Here is a 22100-nt window from a genome sequence, read left to right on the forward strand (position 1 = left end):
CAGCATTTGGTCAAACACCGGTGATGCACAGAACACGGCAGGGGAAACTGGCACACAGGGCTGATCTACAAGGCCTGTGGCTCTTGTCCCTCAAACCTGGTCCTTGTCAAGCTCCGCTCAAGCCCATTTTCCCCAGAAGCCTCAGGCGTGGGTGGAGGCTTTCCCTCTCCATGAGTAAGTGCCCCGAATCAGGAGGTGAGTGTTCCTGCACAGGACTCTTGGGCTTTGATTAACGCATCGGATAGGCAGTTTTTCCAAAAAGTCGGTTAAATGATTTGAGGGACCGTCTTTTAAAATACATAAAAATAAGGCTCACATTTGAGAAGGAATGATATCATCGTTTTTCTCCTCCCATTCATACTCATTCATCAAAACAATTGCTGGTGCCTATGCACCAGGTATGCGTTGGGGATACAGCAGTAAGTTGGCGCTCACTCTGGCTCCTTAAAGCCGTGTTGGGTCCTACCTCCAGGAATGCTTCTCCCTCCAGCCTCCATTTCTCAACAGCGCCTGCTCACACAGAACTCGCGGGGCAGGGCGGGGTACACGTACTCTCTCCCTACGGAGCCTGCCTGGGCGCTGGGCCCCCGGAAAAGGCCGTGCCCACGCCGCGGATCCCCGAGCGAGGCCGCGAGCGTGATGCGGCGCAACAGCTGCAGGGCGCCAGCCGCTCTGCCCGCCCCGGCTCAGCCCCCGCGCTGGTTGGGGGCGGTGCCCCCCGGCCCGGCTCCCGCTCTCGGCCGCGGGCGGGGAGGGGCCGGAGCAGGTAGCTGGGCCGCCGCCCGGGAGCGAGCGCGGGGCGCGGGGCCGCCGCGGCGGGATGGGGCGGCTCGGGGCCCGCCGCCTCGTCCTGTTCGCCGCCTGCCTGGGGCTCTGCGGGGCGCTCGGAGGTACGCGCCCCCAACTTCCCTCTGCCCGTCCCTTCCCGGGAGGGCTGCGCGCGGAGCCCGCTAGGAGAGGGGCGCGAGCGGGGCGAGCGGGGAGGAGGCGCGGGCGGGGAGCGCCCTGTGTTCTGGGGGCCCCAGAAGTCGCCGCGGCCGGGCTGGTTCCGCGGCGACCGCGACTTGAACTCTCAGGCCGGGCCTTCGCAGGCGGGCAGCCGGGCAGCCGGGGGAGGAGACCAGTCGGCCCTGCGCGGTGGCTGCAGCGCCTCCGCGGGAACCTTCCAGCTCCCCGCCCCGCGCGGCCCGGCCCCTCCGACCCCGGCCAGTTCGCGAGCCCCCGGGGCGGGCCCGGCCCGGCCCGGCCCTGCCCTGCCCTGCCCTTCGCGCGGACTTCGCCACGAATTTGGGTTTCAGGGCCGGACTCTTGGTGGCACTCGGACGAGCAGAAGGAAGGCGTCCTGCTGTCCTCCCTTCTCAATCTTTTCAGCTCTGCTCCCTCCCTGGCCCCGGCCCCGGCCCCGGCCCGGGAGAGCTGCTCGCCTGCATGTGACCCTCAGGGCTTTGAGGGCCTTAAACTCCTCGCCGAAACTCTTCGGTCGCTGGCGTATTATTCCTTAAGTCCTTCCACAGTCCGCTTGCATTTTCTGGACCCGATTCGCTGGAAGTGCTTTACATTTTCATGGCGCTTTTCCGAAGTCAAAGATTATTAATAAAAGCATAGTTGTTGAGACTTTTCACATAACTGAGCTCAACACTTGGTCTTTTCTGCTCTCCATGGCTCTTTGAAATTTAATTCAGCTTAACAAGACTTTCTTCTAGACTCTTTAGAGAGCACGTTGTAGACCAAAGGCCTTGTAAATCTTTGTGGTGTTGGGATTAAATTCTGAACGCTTATTTACTTCATGTTAGGCGATTTCACTAGAAGTTTTGGCGTAGTAGCCACACCTCACCTTCTCTCACCCCTGCGCCTGCCTCCTTCCAGCTCCTCCAGCTCTGAGTCAATCCTGCTGGGTTTTTGTTTTTGTTTTTGCAGCGGGGAGGTAACTAGGTTTATTTATTCGGTTCTTCAGTGGAGGTACTGGGGATTGAACCCAGGACCTCATGCACACTGATCATGCACTCTACCGCTTGAGGTATACCCTCCTCCCCTCAATCCTGCTGTTTTGAGGCCTTTCCAGGCTCCTCCGTCTTCGTCCTTCCTTCCTGATTCTTCCTTTGCCTGCCTCCACCGCCCCTTCTGGCCTGGCATGCAGGGTGGAACCGGCCAGGTCTAGGGGCCCAGGTGTGGGGCCGCTGTGATTGTGGCAGTGGTGTGGCTTTGAGAGAGGAGTTGCTAGCTGCAGGCCAGGGAGATTTGAGAGGGCAGAGAATGGCGCTGGGGGGCAGACTGGGTGGTGATGGGGCCTGAGCCAGTGACCCAAGTGGTCAGTGTAGGGTGATGGAAAGCCCATGGCTTTGGAGTCAGGTGGACTTGGGCTTCAATCTGGGTGCCACCGTATATATTCAGTGACTGGGACAATTACTTCTCTTGGTCTTGATGTTGCACTTGTAAAACTGGGATGATAATTGTTTCTTCAGAGAAATTTGACTAAAATAGGTGTAAGACCTCCTAACAGCCTGACAACTACTCAGTGAATGCTCATTCCTCTCCTTTCCTCATCATCTGTGCAGTTAACCTGGCTATGAGGCAAAGAGCCAGTGGGTTAGATATCCATTTAGGGGTACAGAATGTGGATAAAGGAGATTTATTAAATAAAGAATTCTCCTAGAGCCTCCAGCAGGAATGCAGCCCTGCAGACACCTTGATTTTAACTCAGGGAGACCTATTTTGGACTTCTAACCTCTGGAACAGTGAGACAATAAATCTGTGTTATTTTAAGACATTACATTAGTGGCAATTGGTTATAGCAACGGGAAATTTATAGAGGGAGTTTCTGTCCTAGTAAAAGAGATCATACAAAGGGCCATATAATTCTGACAGAAGATGACACATGTCGCCAGAGAGGGATGAGGGGCTGGGAGCCTTAGGGAAGTTTCTGTCTCTGTGCAGAGTGAGCCTGGCTCCAGCACCTACTCCAAAGGCTGTGGCTGGGACCTGGAAAGCTCCCAGCCAGTGGTGGAGAAAGCATAGACCTGTATAAATGTCACATGTGGCACATTCAGATTAGGACAGAGGCTCTGCTGTCACTAAGGAGGTAGTTGTCAGCTCAGCTGGGGCTGGCCAGGGACCAGGACGGCCTCACTGCTTCATTCCAGGGGGCACTACAGGAATCTACAGCGTCTGCAGGAGTAGTTCCCCCTGGAGTTGTGCGGGACACAGTCTGCACAACTGTTGGCAGCAGGCTTACAGAATGCCCTATTGAGAGGGGGTTCGGGCAGGGCAATGCTGGCGTTGTCTTTGCAACCTGAGCAGTTGGCCTGGAGACTGATGTTTTTCTTATTAGGTCACTAATCCACCTCCTGATACTACCTGGCACACTGGAGGTGCTCCATCTAGTGAATCAAACAAAACAAAACAAAACAAACAAACAAACAAAAAAAACAAAAAAACTCTAATACAAACCAAAATCAAACAAGAACCCAAAATAATATAGTTTGGAAGAAGGAACGGAAACTAGTTCTAAGGTAGATAAAACCAATAATATAATCACCTACCTGAGAGATATTATAGAGAAATGGAAATTCTTACCTTCCATGAAGAGCATTTTACCCACTTCACTGTCAAGCTATGGCTTCTATTCAAACATTTCACCTTTTTCTTAAGCATACAGAACCAGGAAGTCGCTCTGATTTTTGTTCAGCTTGATTTGCTACACGCATATAGTACCAAAACATGCCTTGTCCTTCACTGCAGGTGGAGATCACCTTTCTTTTCCTACGAACCAGTTTTACTTGTGCTTCTGTTTGCTTTTTCTTACTATTTTGAGGTGTTTACCAGGGGCCACAAAAGTTAGGGTCAATTCGGAGGTGAGGACAAAAACCAGCTTCAATCTGGCAAACCATAAGTTTTAAACCTGCTTCCTTGTTTTTCCCCTGAGGTGATGGAAATTTCTAGCTACCAGCTGAAACTGGAATTGATGTAGTGCCAGAGGTGAAATGTGGGAAAATAGAAGGATGTTGTTTATTAAGGTTACTTAGCCATTCTCGGCAGTAGATTTTATGATTTAGAAAACATTTCCTGATTTTGAAAACTTAACAATATAGCCTGTCAAAAATTGGAGCGGGGGATTCAGTAATGGGAAGGCCAGGAGGATAAACTAAGATAGTGGGTTTGTAATTGTTTGTTTCAACTTTATGACCACATCCCTACATTATAATTTTATTGAGTTTAATCATCAATGGCTGTTTTTAAATAGAGAAGAGGGTGCTTATGCATATCTGAGAAAATCTGTAACAGATCATATTCATCTCTCTATCAGCTTCGCATCTTGGTAAAAACACTGCCTTGGTGATTGGGAATGCTTAATTTTTGTCTTAGTTCTGTTTCTGAGTAACTGTTGACTTGACATAAGTCCAGAAGCTTCTTTAGGCTTGAGTTTACTCAACTATAAATTGAGGGTCCACTAGGTTAGTTCAGTTTGGTTCAATAAATGACTGCTCACTACCTATCCATCTTACCTAGACTGGACTCCCTAGAGAGAGAGGCCTAAGGAGGGATTCTTCTGCAAGAAACTCCTGATCTACCCCTGTTCTCAGACCCATAGATTATGATTCCTGGAGACACAACAGGAGGTGTGTGAAGAGCTATAACTTAAAGACCATGTAAAGATCTTTCACTTAAAGTGTCGATAATGCCTGCAGGATAGAACCCACCCTGATAGAGCACTGCTTCTGAGCTGGTGATCCAACCATTCCTTCATTAGGCTTTTCAGCAATCTCCCAGGCCTGCAGCTTCAGGGGTGTAGTACATGATAGGACCAGAGGGTCCCGTGGTCTTCGGCTCATTACCATACCTCCTTGGGAGTGAAAAGGGTGTGCCTTGGATTGAGGTGATGTTATTTGGCATCCCATGTTAGTGGATTAAACACTCCATGATCTCTCAGATCATGGTGCTAGTAGCGCCCTGCAAGCAAGAAAGGCAAATATATACCTAGAATTTGTGTCTATTTTTGTTGAAATGAATCATGGCTATTCCAAGGAGAAAGGGTTTCACTGATGTCAACTTGCCACCCCTCTTGAAGGGATGGGAACCTACTAGATTCTCTTAGAGGCATGTTGGGCATTCAGTAGGAGCATAGCTAAGAAAGCCTTGGTAAGAGCGAGCCCAGGCCATTGGGTATATGCACAGGCTCGTCCTTTACCACCATGGCTACTTCATCATGCACCCATTGTGGCAATTATAGGGGTGGCCAATGACGGAAGCTAGCTGATGGCAACTAGCCAACTCATTTTGTCAGCCTGATGGTTTAGTGTCTCTTGTGTGGTAGATGTTTTCTGGTGGGCATTAACATGCAATATAAAGATTTTCTCACTTCACACTGATACTCAGGCGTCCATCCCAGACCTTCTTGTCCCTGCTCTTTCAGTCTTTCTCATTCTAGGCTCCTGACCATCTGACTGGGCCATTTGCCGCTATTTATAAGTCTTTATTTATTCTAACCGCAAGCCACTTCTCTCTCCTTATAAAGTGGGTGATTAGGTGTACCACCCAAAGTTCTTCCCTGTGAAGGATTTTCCCTCACTATTGTTTTTCACGGCTACCCCTAGGGGGAGCTGTAGTGCAGCTGGAGTCCATTTTCAACTTGCACACTTACGATGATGCTCACTCATCCATGCACCAAGCTCAGGTGTTTTACTCTTCTATCAGCTGGTAATAAGGGATTTCCTGGTACAGCCGCATGTGTGAGCTGAGGAAAAGGTGCTGGCTCGAGAATGGTGCTGACATGGAGCCCTGGGCCATCATCTCTTGTAGCTTGCTTGTGCCTTCTGGTCCTATTCATGTTCCATCCTGGACGTACCACCTCCACCCCTTCAATCTCTGCTTCCACCATCTGTCATGGCGACTCTGTCATGTGTGTCTTACCTAGAGTGGGTCATTACACTTTCTGTGCTTCTAGGAGCCACCTTAGCAGTGAGTTCACAGCATTTCCAGCAGTCTTTGCCAGCAAGCTATATCCTGAATCCCTGGAGAGTGCCCCCCCATCTATTATGAACTCTTTCTGATTCAACTTTATGTCCCTGCCCCTTTGATCAGTTACCCACAGTCCCCTGTGCATTCTCCCAGCTGCTGGCACTACATTCCGGGTAGGTCCTCCAGCAACATTAGAGTCTAGTCCTTTCCTTCCCATATCAAGCCCAACGTGTCCCTACACAGGTTATGTGGCTTAAGTTTTTGGTCTAGTGGCCAGGAAGAGAGATGGGGCGTATCTTCAGGGGTTCCATGTTACCTGTGGGGAGAGGTCTCCACATCCTCTTTAAGCGAGGGGAGTGCTACCCTTAACAGGGGAATAGGTCACTTTTTCAGGCTCAGAGGGCTCAGAGGGATCTAGGGACCCAAGATATTTGAATGCACCAATCCACATGTTCCCATTCCATATGTCAAGTTTACGTTCTTTCCCAAACAAGGCCTTAGACTCGTCAGAGCCAGCCTGTCATGGTTGGGACTTTAACCTTATTTGGAGCTATTTACTCTGATGATTAATTCCTGGATGGGAGTTTCAACTTCTTCTGCCTACTTGCTTAGGAGATAAGAAAGATACATGCTACCAGGGAAGCTCTTTGACTTTCACACTTGGCTTGTAATTGTCGACTAATCTCTCTTCGTTTTTCCTTATCTTTTCCAAAGCTTCATTTCAAACTTAGCGATAAACACCCAATTCCATTGTCCTCATCGTTACTATTTGCCCTGTATTTTTCATAGCTTGATATTCCACAGCTGTCTAACGTGTTACACAAGCTCAACACCAGTGACTTCAGATTAACCCCTGTGGAATAAAAGGAAGCAGTACTGGGTGGAGGGAGAAGTAGTTTTGCAATTCAGTTTTAGTAGAAACCTCTGCCACCCACCTTGAGAGTTCTGAAGGGGGACTGACCGATCAGAGGTGTCCTGACTTGGGGCAAGAGAACACTGAGCCTTTATGCTCCCAGGACAGATTGGTGGGCTACCCCAGGAAGCAAATATGGCCTTGGGCAAGGCAGCTGTCTTCAGCAGGGTCAGTCCCTGAAGGAAAATGAAAATATAAAGTGGAACAGTCATTTTGGAATAAATTGACTAACTTTAATACTTCTGTTTTTTCCCCTAGCATCTTTTTATGGTGAAAGCTACGTGGAGCTCAACATCATAGAAGTTTCCTCTGAGTTATCTCTTCACTTAAAATTTCAAACCAGCAAACCACAGGGATTACTTTTTCTTGCAGCTGGGAAAAATGACTACTGCATAATAGAACTTCTATCAGGAAACTTACGGGTAAGGTTTTTAAAAATCTTTAAAAACGTATAAGCATTCAGTTACTGGAGGGAAGAACAGTGAAAGAAAAGAGAATAAATACAGCTATCCATTTGATTACTACTATTTCACTCAAATAAAACCATGTAAGGGTTAAGATCTTCTCCAGTTTTACCAGCATGTCTAAATACTCTGACTCTGAAATTTTTTAACCTCAACATGTAGCCCATAGACGTGGGAAGAGCTTCCATGTCCAAGTTTCTCTTTTATTTGTGAATGGCCTTGTTTTCTCAATAAAACACTATGAGATGAGATTGATTAATTATGATTCTTTCTCTTTCAGGTGAGAGTGAATTTGGGTACAGGTGAACAAGTGTTCCTCTCTGAGCAAAGACTTCGTGTGGATGACTTGGTTTGGCATTTAGTGGAACTGCACTGTGTTAAGGGTAATATCTCTCTGGTTATTGACAAACGCTATGAGACAACTGGCCAGGTCATCAGTGGGATGCACAATTTGCACTTTCAGCATGGAATCTACATTGCAGGCCACGGTGGCCTTGAGGTCCCTTACCTCGATGGAGAGCTCCCCAATTTCCGTGGGTGTATGGAGGATGTGATATTTAACCAGAGGGAGATCCTCACATCCCTTAGATCTTACCCTGGTTTCAAGAAAGTTTATGAGGTGTCACTAGGATGCAGTGATGAATTTTTTGCAGGGGAGGATGAAGCCATCAATTTCTTTAGCTCCAGATCCTACGTCACCTTCCCAGAATGGAGGGTGCAAGGGGACGGGCTGTTGGAATTTGCTTTGCAGACTGGAACTCATCAAGCCTTGCTGTTATTTCAGTCTGGTAGAGAAGGAGATTTTGTTGCTTTGGAAATAGTTAAAGGTTTATTGAAGGCTCGTGTAGGAAGAAATAAGAATGATACTCAGCTCTCTTCTTATAGCTTAGTTAGTGACAACAAGTGGCACATTGTTCAACTCAAGTTCACTGAAAGGTATCTGGGCCTGATGGTGGATGAACAAGGAGTAAGGACTTTGCTGCCTCTTCAAAGCAAACCATTTGTGTCTGAAGGCCACCTCTTCCTAGGAGGTCTTGATAACCACAAGGGAGAAGAAGTTAAGAGGTTAGAGCTTGCCTCTGTGCCTAGGAAATCTGCTCGAGCAATCTCTTTCAAAGGGTGCCTAAGAGGCTTGGAAGCCAACTCAGAAAAGAGAGCATTAAAGGGCGCACTTGTTTCCAAAGATATATCTGCTGGCTGTAAAATGAAGAGTAGTGATGAAGAGACTCGTTCTGTAACAGCAACGGAAAACCTGCTTGAGGCACAAGTTCCCCTGTCCACTGCCGTCCCTGAGGCAGGCAAGCCTTTTCTGCAAGATGTGAGTAGCTATTTCTTGGTTCTGAATAACTTGGAGGTTCAAGAAGGTGGGCAAGCCTTACTGGAACAAAGGCATATGAAGGTGGATGTGGAGTTGAAGGATTTGGGTATCCATCAGATACTATTTAAAATAAAGGAAATGCCTATTCATGGATTCCTTCGATTAGATGTTTGCCCTGAGCAAAAAATGGAGAAGGCTTTTACTCTGTTAGATTTGAGCCAAGGAAAAGTTTGGTACATCCATGATGGTTCAGAAGACCCGAGGGATTATTTCACATTTTCAGTCTCTTCCAGCAGCGAGAAGGAAGTGCCATTGTATCTTCAAGGACATGGTTCATTTGTGTTCAACATCATCATCGTTCCAGTAAATGATCCCCCAAACCTTACGCTCCCTGAAGGAAGCTTGCTTCTCGTGTTTGAGAACTCTAAGAAACGACTGACTCCAAATATCATACATGTGTCAGACCCAGACACAGATTCTTCAAGTCTTAGTTTTTCAGTTCTTGGCAACTTCCATTCAGATGCTGGGTTTTTAGAAAACACCAATGACCCTGGGAGAGCCATTAGTGGTTTTACACATGGGGATTTAAGAGGTGGCAACATTTTCTGTGTGCACCGGGGCCATCGGAACTCCCGGATTCTCCTAAGAGCAAGTGATGGAGAGCTGGTTAGCAATACGGTGGTGTTACGGGTCATTGCTGTTCCTTGGGACTTTGAAGTGGCCAACAGAACCGGTGTGGTCGTACAGCAGGGTGGCACGGTTCTGATTACGCAGAGCAACTTGTCAGTGGAGGTTAATGGTGAACGCCCGGAGGTGGAGACCCGCTATGTTGTCACTCATGCACCTCAGTTTGGCCAGATTCAGCGGCAGGGGTCAAGTGGAGAGTGGAAACAAGTGAGTATCTTTTCTCAGCGTTCAATTGATCAGGGTCGGGTCCGGTACTCCAGTATATTCCAGGAATTGCAGCTAAAAAACATTACTGATCACTTTAAATTTAAAGTTAATATAGAAGGAAAAAGCAGTGAAGAGCTGATGTTTCCCATTACCATACAATGGCTAACATTTACCCTTCTGAAAAATGTTCCTCTTGAGATCAGTGAAATAAACAGGCACGTACTGAATTCAGATCATTTGCAGGCTGTGACAGAGGGTGTGGACATAGCCGAAGCGGAACTACATTTTAAGTTACTCACCACACCTAAGAAAGGAAAATTGCTAATTGGCACAAAAGTTCTAAAAACAAACTCAGTCTTCAGCCAACAAAACATTACAGACTTCAAGATAAATTATGAACTACAGGAGAGACCCAGGAAAGATTCACAAGATACTTTCAGGTTCTTGATGATTGCAAAACACATAGAATCAAATAATTATACTTTCAGAATAAACATTAATGCAGATAAGATGCACATTATTTTAACAAACGGGATTGTTTGTAAAAGAAGGGGAAGGGAAATTAATTACAAGATCAGAATTATTTGCTGAAACATTGGACAATCAGACCTTCCAATATAAAATCACCAAGAGTCCTCAACACGGGAAGCTGAAACTGATTAGCTCTTCAGAGTCTCTGGGAAGTCATGACAATATTTCCACATTCACCGATCAGGACATCCTGGATGAGCGGCTGATGTATGTGCACGATGACTCTGAGACCCAGTGTGATGAATTCCTCCTTGTGGCCTCCCCTACAGGACCAGGCCAGGAGGGAGTGGCCAGGGATCTCCGTAGGGAGCATCTGTCCGCAGAGATCAAGGTCACTGTTTCTGTGGAGTTAAAGAATGATGAGAAACCGGTGCGCGTGGTGGATAAAGTCTTTCACATTGTGCGGAACAGCCAGCGCTTACTAACCCTAGCAGATCTCTGTTACCATGACCCGGATTCCGATTTTGACGATGGGCAGTTGCTCTACACCCGGCGGGGCATCCCGAATGGGGACTTGGTGCGAGCCAGTGACCCGACTCAGAAACTGTACCAGTTCAGGCAGGACGACCTGCGGGCGGGGCACGTGCTCTTCAGGCATCGAGGTGCGGACTTCGCCCGCTTTGTGCTGTTTGTGACAGACGGTGTCCACACTACATCGTCCCTTCTCGAGGTCAGTGTGTCAGACCCCTACGTGCGTATAGCCAACAACACGGGGCTGCTCGTGCAGAGAGGAAAGGACAGCAGCCTAACGACTGCCAATCTCAGTGTCACCACAAACCAAGATGTCAGAACAGATGGCGAGATCAGATTCCACATTGCGTGGCCTCCAGAGCATGGCAGAGTGCTGGTCAGCAGCTCAAGGGCTGGCTCATTCTCTCTACATGACTTGAAGCAAGGACATGTGATTTATAGGCATGACGGCAGCGGCAGCTTCGATGTGTTCAACCTGACAGTGAAAGTTAAAGATACATATTTAGAAGTGGGCGTCTATGTGCATGTGGACTCAGAAAGCCACCAGCATCACACCCAAATTCTGCACAGCAAGACCCTTGTTGTTGAAGAAGGAAAACCAGTAAAACTGAGTAGAATACTCCAGGTAGGTAGTCATCCCAGTACCAAACAGTCCCACTCTCCTAAAACCACAGGGAATGTGATCTGTTTGTTTGCTTCTGAAAGCTATTTTTGTGTTGACTTCCCTCCTCGCATGTGGAACGACTTTTTAAAAAATGTAGATGCCATTGAGAAGGCTTCATGATTTTGATACTGCAAATTGTTCTACAGTTAGAAATGGAATATGAGTAATCCTAAGCCTCGTTTTAAAGCTGTGTGCACATGATCACACGAGTTTGCATGTATGTTTGGTGTAGGATGACCTGGGAAGAGGGAGGGAATGTATATATTGTAATAAATTAAGAGGTCATTACTTTTTTCACTTTTCATAAGCAACACTGCCAATATATCATTTGATCTGAGTTATGTGATGAAGCAGGGTATAAAAACAGAGTAACCTATCAAACATAAAAAGGATTCCTAAAATAGCAGAGGATACTATAGTATACAGTTTATTTCCTTAGCTCTGAATGTGGCCTTACTCAGTTTCTTGAAATTGATGCATAAAATCAGCCTAGACCAGTGGAATGCCAGGGGTGAAACCTCATACCAGAAGCTACATGGTTTCTTGAGGCTCCAACTTGGAAACTTTCAGCAGCACAGCCCTGCTGATCAGAGTTAGGGAAGAGTGAGTAATCCTGCACAGGGTGCATAAACTGTGATTTATATGAAAATTGGCCACAAATGCAGGCTATTCTGAATCTACGCTCAGGACTGCAAGCAAGTTTGCTTGCCTGATAAATACAGTCAATAACATCAAGTAGAAATGAATTCAAATCAGAAGCAGTTTACTAAATAATGATTTTTGACCACGAGAATGTGGGACCCACAAGCTTTTCTCAATTCTTTTTCAGGATCTTAGAGAGTTTATGCTTCAGTTTAACCACAAGGGGGTGTATGGAGTTCAGTGACTATAAATCAGTAACCATGACAGTTTTGAGATGGATTTTGCTCAATCAATAAATTAAATGCATATTGAAAATGCTGAACTAGTTTAAAAATATTCCTCTGAAGTCCTGCAGTTTTAGTGATTCAGCTGCTACCTCTTCCACCATCGTTTGTTCCTTCTCCTTATATACCATTTTGTTTCTTTCAGCTCAACTTTCTGACTCCTGGATTTCTTGTCACTGTGAACAATGCCTTGTAAATACATTAGAAACTATTCAAATATTCCTTTTTCTTTGCCACCAGGGCTGAAATTCAAAATATTGGCATGGTCACCAGAGCAGATCCAAGCTTAAACTGTGTATCAATCTGGATTGTAACTTAAGCCGTTTGTGGACATTAATAGAAAAAAATGTGGTTTATCAAGGGTCTTGACTCTCCCACATATCAGTCTGTTTTTTCTTTTTCTGTCTGTATGTTGTGAATGTGAACTCAAGGCTGTACATGAAGATAATATTCCTTCAGAGGCAATGTTCATTGTTAGAACTCCACCCATGCATGGATACCTCCGAAAATCTTTACCAGAAGAAGGCAGCTTGGGTGCATATGAAAAGTCTCCTTTGAGTTTTACACAGCAGGACATTGATGATGGTTATATCCATTATGTACAGACAGCTCCTGACCAACTACAGGACCAGTTTTTACTGGATGTGATGAGTGGCTTCCAAGCTGTGAGTAGAGTTGAAATCTTGGTGGATATTGTCCCTAAGCAGATTCCTCTGGAGGCACAAAATTTCACAGTGCAAGAAGGTGGTTCCAAAACACTTTCAGAAGACTACTTCAAAATTCCAAGCAAGCATTTTGCTGGACTTGACTGTGAATTTTTTCTACTCAAACCACCAAAACACGGTTATGTTCAAAATTCTCATTTTCCAAGAGTGAAGCTTATGAAATTTACCAGGAAACAGGTAATAACTCTGAGTTAATATATTGAGGTATGATGGATAAGGAAAAACACTTGACTATTTATCATTTAGATTCATGGACTTTTGGGAGTGATGAGACCCGAGAAAGTATCTAGTCCAACCTACCAACAGATGGACAGGCCCTTCTGCAGTAACCCCATAGAGAGGTTGTTGCTTAATGTCCATTGCTTAAATATCCTCAGTGGTGGAGAACTCACTGCTTCCTGAGATGGGTCTTTCCAGCTGAAAAACATTCCAGTTGATGGAAAGGAAGTTCTTTATGCTGAGCTGCCACTTAGAAACTTCTCCTAGGTTCTGCCTCTGGGAGCTCACAGAACAAATCATACCTCCTTTGGTAAAAGCTCTTTAAATGTTGAAAGAAAATGTTACCAAGTTCCCTTGAATGTCATCTTCTGTAGGTTAAATATCTGTAGTTTCTCAAACTTTTGCTTATATGCTCTGGGTTTCTACCTGCACCATCCTGGCTGCCCAGTTCTAGAGAAGCGTCCCTGTCCCTCGCAAAGTATAATACCCAGGTAGCTAACACAGGTGTGCTTTAATCATTAGTGGATGTTTTCATTCATTCATTCCCTTTCAAGCAGCAGGTGCTGGTAGAGTGCACACTCTGTGTCGTGCGCTAGGCTAAGCACAGTGCTATCAATGGCTAGAGTGGCCCAGTGCCTGCCATCAAGCAGCTGGACCCAGCTGCCAATCTGATGTCCAACACAAAATAACCAGAATCAACCCTGGGCTGCTATCAGATTTCTTTGTTTTGGGTTAGAGTGATATTATTGTGAGACTTTGCTTTCTTATAGTGAATAAAAGAATGACTTCTGTTACTTTACAACCACGTAGCATCTTTGGGTAGTTTTGTCCCATTAGCTAAGAATGTGTGCTGCTTCATTTTGCTTCTAAGGATTTCACCTCATCAAGTGATTTCAATCCATTCACTAAACAATTACTTTGTCCAAGTTACTGTGTCAGGTTACCCTGATAAGTGGACATATTTCTTGCTCTCAAGAAATGCTGTAGGGGAATCAGGCACATGAACTGTAATATAAGGTACACTCTTCTTATCTTTCATGTAGGTGAGAGACCGAGCACCAGATTTTGATTCTGTCTTGGCCAGTTCATTATCGACTGTGCTTTGTAAGAAGTGTATATTTCAGCACGGTTGGTTGAAATCTGTGTCAAGTACGTGTGTTCCCTGTGGTATCCGTGTGATCATGTAGTCTTGTTCACGGTCGAGGTTGTGTGTTCCTGCTCCTCCAGAGGAGCCTTCATACTTTAACTTCCTTTACGACTCCTGAGGTCTCTGCGTTTTGAGACATGATCGTTTTCACTTTCAGTGACAGCTAACACCTAGTGACTATAGCTTTTAGTGACCCAGAGAAGGAGAGTTCTTGGCCATTTTTGCCCTTCATTCATTTAGCAGATAGTTTTTGAGTGTCCATTGTGTGTCAGGTGTGCTAGCTCTGAGTACCGGGGATACAGCAGGGAAGTACCCAGCAATCATCCCTGTCCTTGTGGATCTTTTCCCTAATGGGGGAAAGAAGGAGGCAGAGAGAGATAGTAAGTGAAATAAATAAGCAAATTTCTGTAAATAAAATAGCTGAATGAAGATTAGTGCTATGGAGAAAAATAAAGCAGGAAAGGGAGATAGGAAGTGCTGGAGACTTCACGTGGGGTGTGTGTGTATGTGTGTGTGCATATGTGTTGATGTTGGGTTTCAAATAAAGTGTTGGGAGGCCCCACTGAGAAGGCAGCATTTGAACAGACACTGGAGGAGGTGATGTATGGATGAGCCAGCTAGATATGGAGGAGAGAACATTCCAGACAGAGGGAAGAGCAAGTGAACAGGTGTGAGGGGAGCAGCAGGAGTTCTGGGTGGCTGGAGCTGCACATGGGCGAGCAGTAGACGAGGTGAGCGAGGTCCAGTATAGGAGGGCCTTTGACTTCACCTTTGATCCCGGGTGAGCTGAGGAGCAACTGGGGAGAGAGATGTGAGCAGAGGAGGGACCTAATGTACCCTGAACATGATTGGTGACGGGGGACAAACACTTTTTAATATATACTTCAATTTCAGGTCATCAGATGTTTTTCTAGCATTAGAACTAGGAACAGACTAATCTCCAGCCAACCTTCTCTTTACCTTTGGATTAATAACTATTAAATGGCATTTTAAATGGTAATTTGGGAGGAAATGATGTATTTATCCAGGAAGGATACTGAAAAGGTGACCTCTATTTAAATGCTATCTTTCTAAAGTATATTAGGTTAAAAATTCTCCTGCCAGTGCCATCTTCCATGTTTGTTTTCAGATAGCTGAAAACAGTATTCCAGTGGCCAGGCCTACGGTCTGGAATTCCTCTTCCCACAGAACTCCAAAGAAATTCTCATGCACCTGCATACAAGTGGCACAACTTTTCCTTGAGACTCTTCATGAACTTTTCAACTCTTGTCAGAAACACCTCTGAGAGATCAAAAGTCTTTGCTCAAAGGAAGTGCGCCATAGGGCTGGGCAAAGTTGAACTGTTAAAAATGTTGGCTGAATTTTATCAAAACAAACACAACCCCAGAGACTTTTTTAGAAGTTCAGCTACTCCTGTTGGACACTGAAAGTTCTCTGCCCTTGTATTTCGAGGTCACAGATTCCCTGAAGCCAAGTTCCCTTCTAGCTTTCAGATTCTCCTGGTCTCTGATTTTGATCCTGAGCTCTTCAGTAATTCCATCAGAACCCTGAAGACATGAAAGGCAGTCTGATCAAATTTGTGGCTATTACACATCCAAGAGGAATAACTAATTCATTGGGTGGCCATTTCAGAATGAAAATTAGAAAGATGAAATCTATTAGGGATTAAAATGAATGTTATGGGTAACATCTGTTAAGAGATGCACCAAAACAAAACAATACAATTGTATTCTGAAGAAGGAGGAGCAGGATTAGAAGGTAGCAGGTGTAACCTCACATACAAGAAACAGTTAAGGGAATAATGCATGCTTAGCTTAGAAAAGAGAAGTTTGGGGAAACTTAATAGTTACCCTGGTCCATATGTCTCCAAAAAGCAGAAATCCAACAAGTGAGTGGAAGCTTCAGAACCTAAATCTAATATTCTGAATTGTCCAACAAAGCAATCTACTTCAAAAATTAGTCACTAAATAGAGTCTGAATTTTAATGGGCTTTGTTCCATTGGAAGAAAGGCAGAATTATATCACTTACCTACAACACATTTTAGTGTTAGAAATAGTCTTTGAACTCAGGCCTTCTGTTAACCAGTCCAGCATTCTCTTTACTACCCCACATTACTCAACCACTCTGTTCCTCCTTCAACGTATTTCTGGGGTGTAGTGTTGCTTCATAAAAATTACACCATCCATCATAATTTGCACTCTGATTGTCAGAATCATACTTCCTGGGATGAACACATGCTTCTGTGTTTTAGAGAGATATAAAAAAATTAGGATTTCTTTTATAGTAGTTTTTTTCATATTTTTAAATCACATTTCAGTAATTTGGTCTTTTTTTGTTGTTGGTTATAGGTGGAAAATGAATTGATTTCCTATGTTCATGATGATAGTGAAGAGCTTCTTGACAGTTTCACCATCTTTGCAAATAGCTCAGAGCTGGGAAAACAGAGTTTGCCCCAGACTGTCTTTGTGACTGTTGAATCAGTAAATGATGAGGCTCCAGTAATAACAGCCAATAAAATCCTCCAGGTACGTGCTCCATGCTTTTTGATTTACCGTAATGGCACAGGGCTACCAATTTCATTTTCTTTTGTGTTGTTTCTAATGTTAAATAATCAGATATATGACTATGTGTGTATAGTTGACATATTCCTACTGGTTTTAAATAAAGGTTGGTTAGTACAAGACGTTCTGTTGGGTACTCTTGGGAGATGATAAATCACAGTGAGTTACTGTCATATTGTATTTCTTGAGTGGGCACCACTCACACCATGTTCCTTGAGGCATGGCTTTTCTACTTAGGTGAGGAAGGTGTCTGCACATGAGAAACTCCTGCAAGGCTGGTAGCATCATGGTTAAGAGAGTGGGCTCTGGATACTAACAACTTTATATAAAACAGATAAACAAGGTCCTACTGTATAGCACAGGGAACTATATTCAATATCTTGTAATAACCTATAATGAAAAAGAATATGTATTTATATGTATAACTGAATCACTATGCCATACACCAGAAGCTAACACAACGTCGTAAATCAAATATATTTCAATTATAAAAAAAAAAAAGAGAGTCAATCCTGCCAAAGAAAGATCTGGATGAGAATCAGCTCCCCACTATTGGCTGCATGACCTTGGGCAAGATATTCAGCCCTTTCATTTGCGGTCTCATCTAGTGGTGGGAAATAGAGGTAGAGTTGTGAGGAATAAATGATAAAACAATATACGACTCTCCTGCAGTGCCTGACATGTAGTTAGGACTCAGTAAATGATAGCTATTATTACTAAAAATCCTGAAGACCACACCAGCCTTAAAGTCAAGTCAAGTTGTCGTACAGTTATGGGACAGTGTCTTGCAGGTTCTGGGAGCCTCCATCACCCTTCACTTTTTCTGAGAATCCCCAGGGGTGGTTCTTAAGCACTCAAGATGAACACGTCCAGGCTGCCACACTGTGTCCAGGAGCCTTAAAGTAATGTCTGCTGTTGGGGTCACTGTCGCCCACAGCAAGGGGCTGATGCTCAGGACGCCTTCTGGCTCTGATGGCACCATTTCCTGCCACACCAGCACTGCCGGCGTCAATGCTAGTGAACCCATTGGTGCCAGTTTACACTCAGGTATCTTAAAGCTTTCATTTAATAGATTTTCTTGGTTTTAACTTACTCCTTCTTGTTATTCCTTCTTCTAAGGACTTGGGCTTGAATTCTGGCTTGGAGAGTAACTGTTATAAATGCTCAGAAATTGTCAGCTCTTATATGTAAGTGCTTAAAACTATTATAAGTGCTCCAAAAATATTAGCTCCCATTATGTGCAAGTATTGCTCTAAGGGCTGACAGCTCACGGAGACAGGCACTCCCGGTGCCCTCATTGAACAGATATGGAAACGGGAGAGAACTACAAGGTGGCTCAATTACAGGCTCAGGATCGAGTGACAACCTAGGAGTCTGGTGGTATCCAGTGATGTCTGCTGCATAGTCAACAAGAATATTTACTGAAGGAATGAATAAATTTAAATACAGACTGTCAGTTCCCCCAACACTGGCCCACGTCTCAGAGACCAGGCTTTGCCTTGGCTCTGTCTTCCTTTAGAATGGCTGCAGTTCTGGAAGAATCCTTGGCCCCTCAACACAAATAAGCCCCTAGTAGATCATTCGTCAGATATGTCCAGACATGGGAATCTGAGTGTGTTCACCTTGAAATCTGACTGCAACAAGTCTTCCTACATATGTATTTGGCAACTTCAACCTTGTTTATACTACTCATGAGAGTAAGCAGTTGACAGTAAATTCTTCAGAAGTTTAGAGGAAGTTGGGTGGTCAGAGGAGATGCAGAAGAGGTGGGTACCTCCCTTGTGTTGGGGAGCGCTTGGAGATGTGGTGGGGCAGTTTTTGTTGCTACACCTACTGGAAGATGCTACTGTATTTAATGCCTGAGGGCCAGGGATGCTTAATATCTGGCAATGTATGGGACAGTCTTACAAAATGAAGAAATGTTCCACCCAAAGTGTCAGTAGTACCCTGTTGAGAAACACCCTTGACCACGAATTTGCAAATTGCTGTTCATGAGCCTAATTGGGCCAACTGCCAGTTTATTTGGACAGTACGCAAGCTAAGGATGGTTTTTGGTAGATGAGCACTGGCAATTGATTTGATACTAGGGAACTCTGATTTTGAATCTCATGTAAGCAAAATGTTAGCCCTTAAAAAAGAATTCTGTTCTTCTCAGTAGATCTGTATTGTGAAAAATTGTACTCTGTTATTATTATTACAATTTGAATTTTATCAGTAAAAATTTGCATTGTTACATAAATATCTATATACTGTCCTCAGTTTTGCTCATAACTCACAAAACCTGAAATATTTTCTCTCTGGTTCTTCATAGAATATCTTTGTCAACTGTCCAATAGAACTTTTTGTGATGATTAAAACGTTTTGTATATGTGCTGTCTAGTACACTAGCCAATAGCCAAACATGGCTATGAAATATTTGAAATATGGCCAGTATGATTAAGGAATGGAAGTTTAAATTTTATGTAATTTTAATTTATTTAAATTAAATTTCAGTTTCCCCATATGCCTAATGGCTACTTTGTTGGACAGCACAGTTCCAGGCTCTAAGGGGCGATGCTGATAGGCAGGGGCAAGAAAGTGCAGAAAACGTCATTTATGGGCTAGGGGGCAAACCAACCCAGCTGGGATGGAAGATCCATGTGTAATAGCATAAAGCTGGAAATGAGGGCCTTGAACTCTGGGAAAGGATTTGGACTTGATTTTTGGCCAGGGGAAGACTATGCAGATACAGTCTATCTGTCTAGAGTGGCTGGGAGAACATAGAACTTTCAAAGCACTTCACCTTCATTATGTTTAAAAAAGAATATTAAAAAGGTGGTGGGTGAAGCTCAGTGGTACAGCGCATGCTTAGCATACATGAGGTCCTGGGTTCAATCTCCAGTATCTCCATTAAAAAGAAAAGAAAAGAAAAGAAAAGAAAAGAAAAGAAAAGAAGAGAAGAGAAGAGAGGAGAGGAGGGGAGGGGAGGGGAGGGGAGGGGAGGGGAGGGGAGGGGAGGGGAGGAAAGAAAAGAAGCCCCCAAAGAGGACATAAAAAATGTAATATTGTTTCCATTGTTTGACGGATTTCTCCCTGGTTCCTTCAGACAGCTTTTCATTCTTCTCTTAATCTAGAGCCAGAATCGCCTTTTCAAGGACTGCTACATTTGTCCTACCTCCCTCCACTTCTGCAGTTCATTATAATCATGGATAAAAGACAGGAAATCCAGGTGGCAGTCTCTGAACAGTCTTGTGGCTAAATTTAGTCATGAGTCTTGAAGACCCCAGCACAGTTTTTCATTAGTTGTTGCTGCATAGTGACTAGCTAATGTAGATCAGTTGAGCTATAAGAAACATATTTAACTATTACATGTTGTAGAGTATATATAATACTTATGTATGTATGCATGTGTATATGTTACACATTTACATATATAATCCTTCTGTTAAAAAACAGAGGGTCAAATTGAACCCCTAACAGGTGAGGAAACTAAAGCCCAAGGAGCAGTGGGAATCCTAAGCTTCCATCACTGGTTGATTGTAGGGTCACCTGACTTCTACCCTGAGAACTTTGACCGTGCTTTCTTCTACCCTTCCTTTTTTTTTTTCTTTTTTTTTTTTGAGGGGGGAGATGTGGGAATATTTAAATAAAACATTTTAACTAACAAACAATTGTTAGGGCTGATGCTATGCTAACCCAGTAGATTTTGTTTGTTTGTTTTAATGAAGTATAGTCAGTTTACAATGTTGCATCAGTTTCTGGTGTACAGCATAATATTTCAGTCATACATATACATACATATATTCCTTTTCACATTCTTTTTCATTGAAGGTTACTACAAGATATTGAATATAGCTCCCTGTGCTATACAGTAGAAACTTGTTTATCTATTATATATAGTAGTTAGTATCTGCAAATCTTGAACTTCCATTTTATCTCTTCCTACCCCCTTTCCCTCCTGGTAACCATAGTTTGTTGTCTATGTTTGTGAGTCTGTTTCTCTTTTGTACATAAGTTCATTTGTGTCTTTTTAAGATCCACGCACAAGTTATATCATATGGTATTTTTCTTTCTTTTTCTGGCTTACCTTCACTTAGAATGATGATCTCCAGGTCCGTCCATGTTGCTGCAAATGGCATTATTTTATTCTTTTTTTTATGGCTGAGTAGTATTCTATTATATATATATATACTACATCTTCTTTATTCAGTCATCTGTCAGTGGACACTTAGGTTGTTTCCATGTCTTGGCTATTGTAAATAGTGCTGCTGTGAACATTGGGGTGCATGTATCTTTTTGAATTAGAGCTCCCTCTGGATATATGCCCAGGAGTGGGATTGCTGGATCATATGGTAAGCCTATTTTTAGTTTTTTTAAGGCATCTCCGTACTATTTTCCATAGTGGCTACACCAAACTACATTCCCACCAACAATGTTGGGGGTTCCCTGTTCTCCACACTCTCTCCAGCATTTATCATTGGTGGACTTTTTAATGATGGCCATTCTGACTGGTGTGAGGTGATACCTCATTGTAGTTTTGATTTGCATTTCTCTGATAATTAGCGATATTGAGCATTTTTTCATGTGCCTATGTAACCCAGTAGATTGTGAATGTTATTTTCTAAAGACAAAGGGTCTAGACCACCAAGCTACAAGATGGTGCAGCACATCCATGATGTCTGGCTGGTGGTCAACACAAAGAGAAAAAAGGTCTTTGGTGAGAGTAGTGGCCAGTCAGGTGACAGGAAGGGACAGGAAGAAAGCAAGGAAAACAGCAAAGAAGTTAGAAACAGTAAGCCTTTGACCTTAATTTATTAAAACCCCAGCTTTGAGTAAATGATTGTGCAGGCAGACCCAGGAGCTTACCCACGGCTAATCTAACTAGAAATTTGTACGTTGTTAAAAAATCACTGGAGTTTGTAAAGTCCATTTTCATTTGCTCAAAATAATTGGATCTAGGAATAGGCTTTTTAATGCTTTTAGTTATATTACAGTTTGGTTCATTATTCAGCCTCTGCATTTTAAGTGAAAAATTTAGTGGCGCTTAGACCTTTGGGACTTGTCTCTTTGTCTTTGCAGTTTACTCCACGGTCGTTGCTTGGGTAGCCTGGGGATGGTGTGTTCTGGCTAGTCGACCTTTGGGGCCTCCCCCTCTGTTTTCAGCTGCCTTTCTCCCTCTCCCTACACTTTTCCTTGTCGTATTGATACCTGTCGAACTCATTCTCAGCAAAGTGACCTGAGAAGTAGGTTGGAGGCTCGCGTGACGAACTGTAGATGTCAATTATTATTCAACGCAGTTATAGAAGTTTACGTTTGTCATGGAGTAAAGTGC

The 22100-nt window shown here is 44.1% G+C and overlaps 1 protein-coding gene across 1 annotated transcript in view; it reads left to right on the forward strand.

Moving 5' to 3' along the window:
- Nucleotides 1-539: 539 nt before the first annotated feature.
- The window catches only part of LOC102538082 (chondroitin sulfate proteoglycan 4-like), a 64184-nt gene continuing 42623 nt past the window's right edge, over nt 540-22100 (forward strand). Inside the window, 6 exon segments of the mRNA XM_072958697.1 lie at nt 540-890; nt 7127-7290; nt 7613-10074; nt 10076-11171; nt 12568-13038; nt 16577-16753. Of these exon segments, the coding sequence (XP_072814798.1) occupies nt 821-890; nt 7127-7290; nt 7613-10074; nt 10076-11171; nt 12568-13038; nt 16577-16753 (4440 nt within the window). The 5' untranslated portion in view covers nt 540-820.

This window comes from Vicugna pacos, chromosome 3 (assembly GCF_048564905.1).
Source record: "Vicugna pacos chromosome 3, VicPac4, whole genome shotgun sequence".
Classification (NCBI taxonomy): domain Eukaryota; kingdom Metazoa; phylum Chordata; class Mammalia; order Artiodactyla; family Camelidae; genus Vicugna; species Vicugna pacos.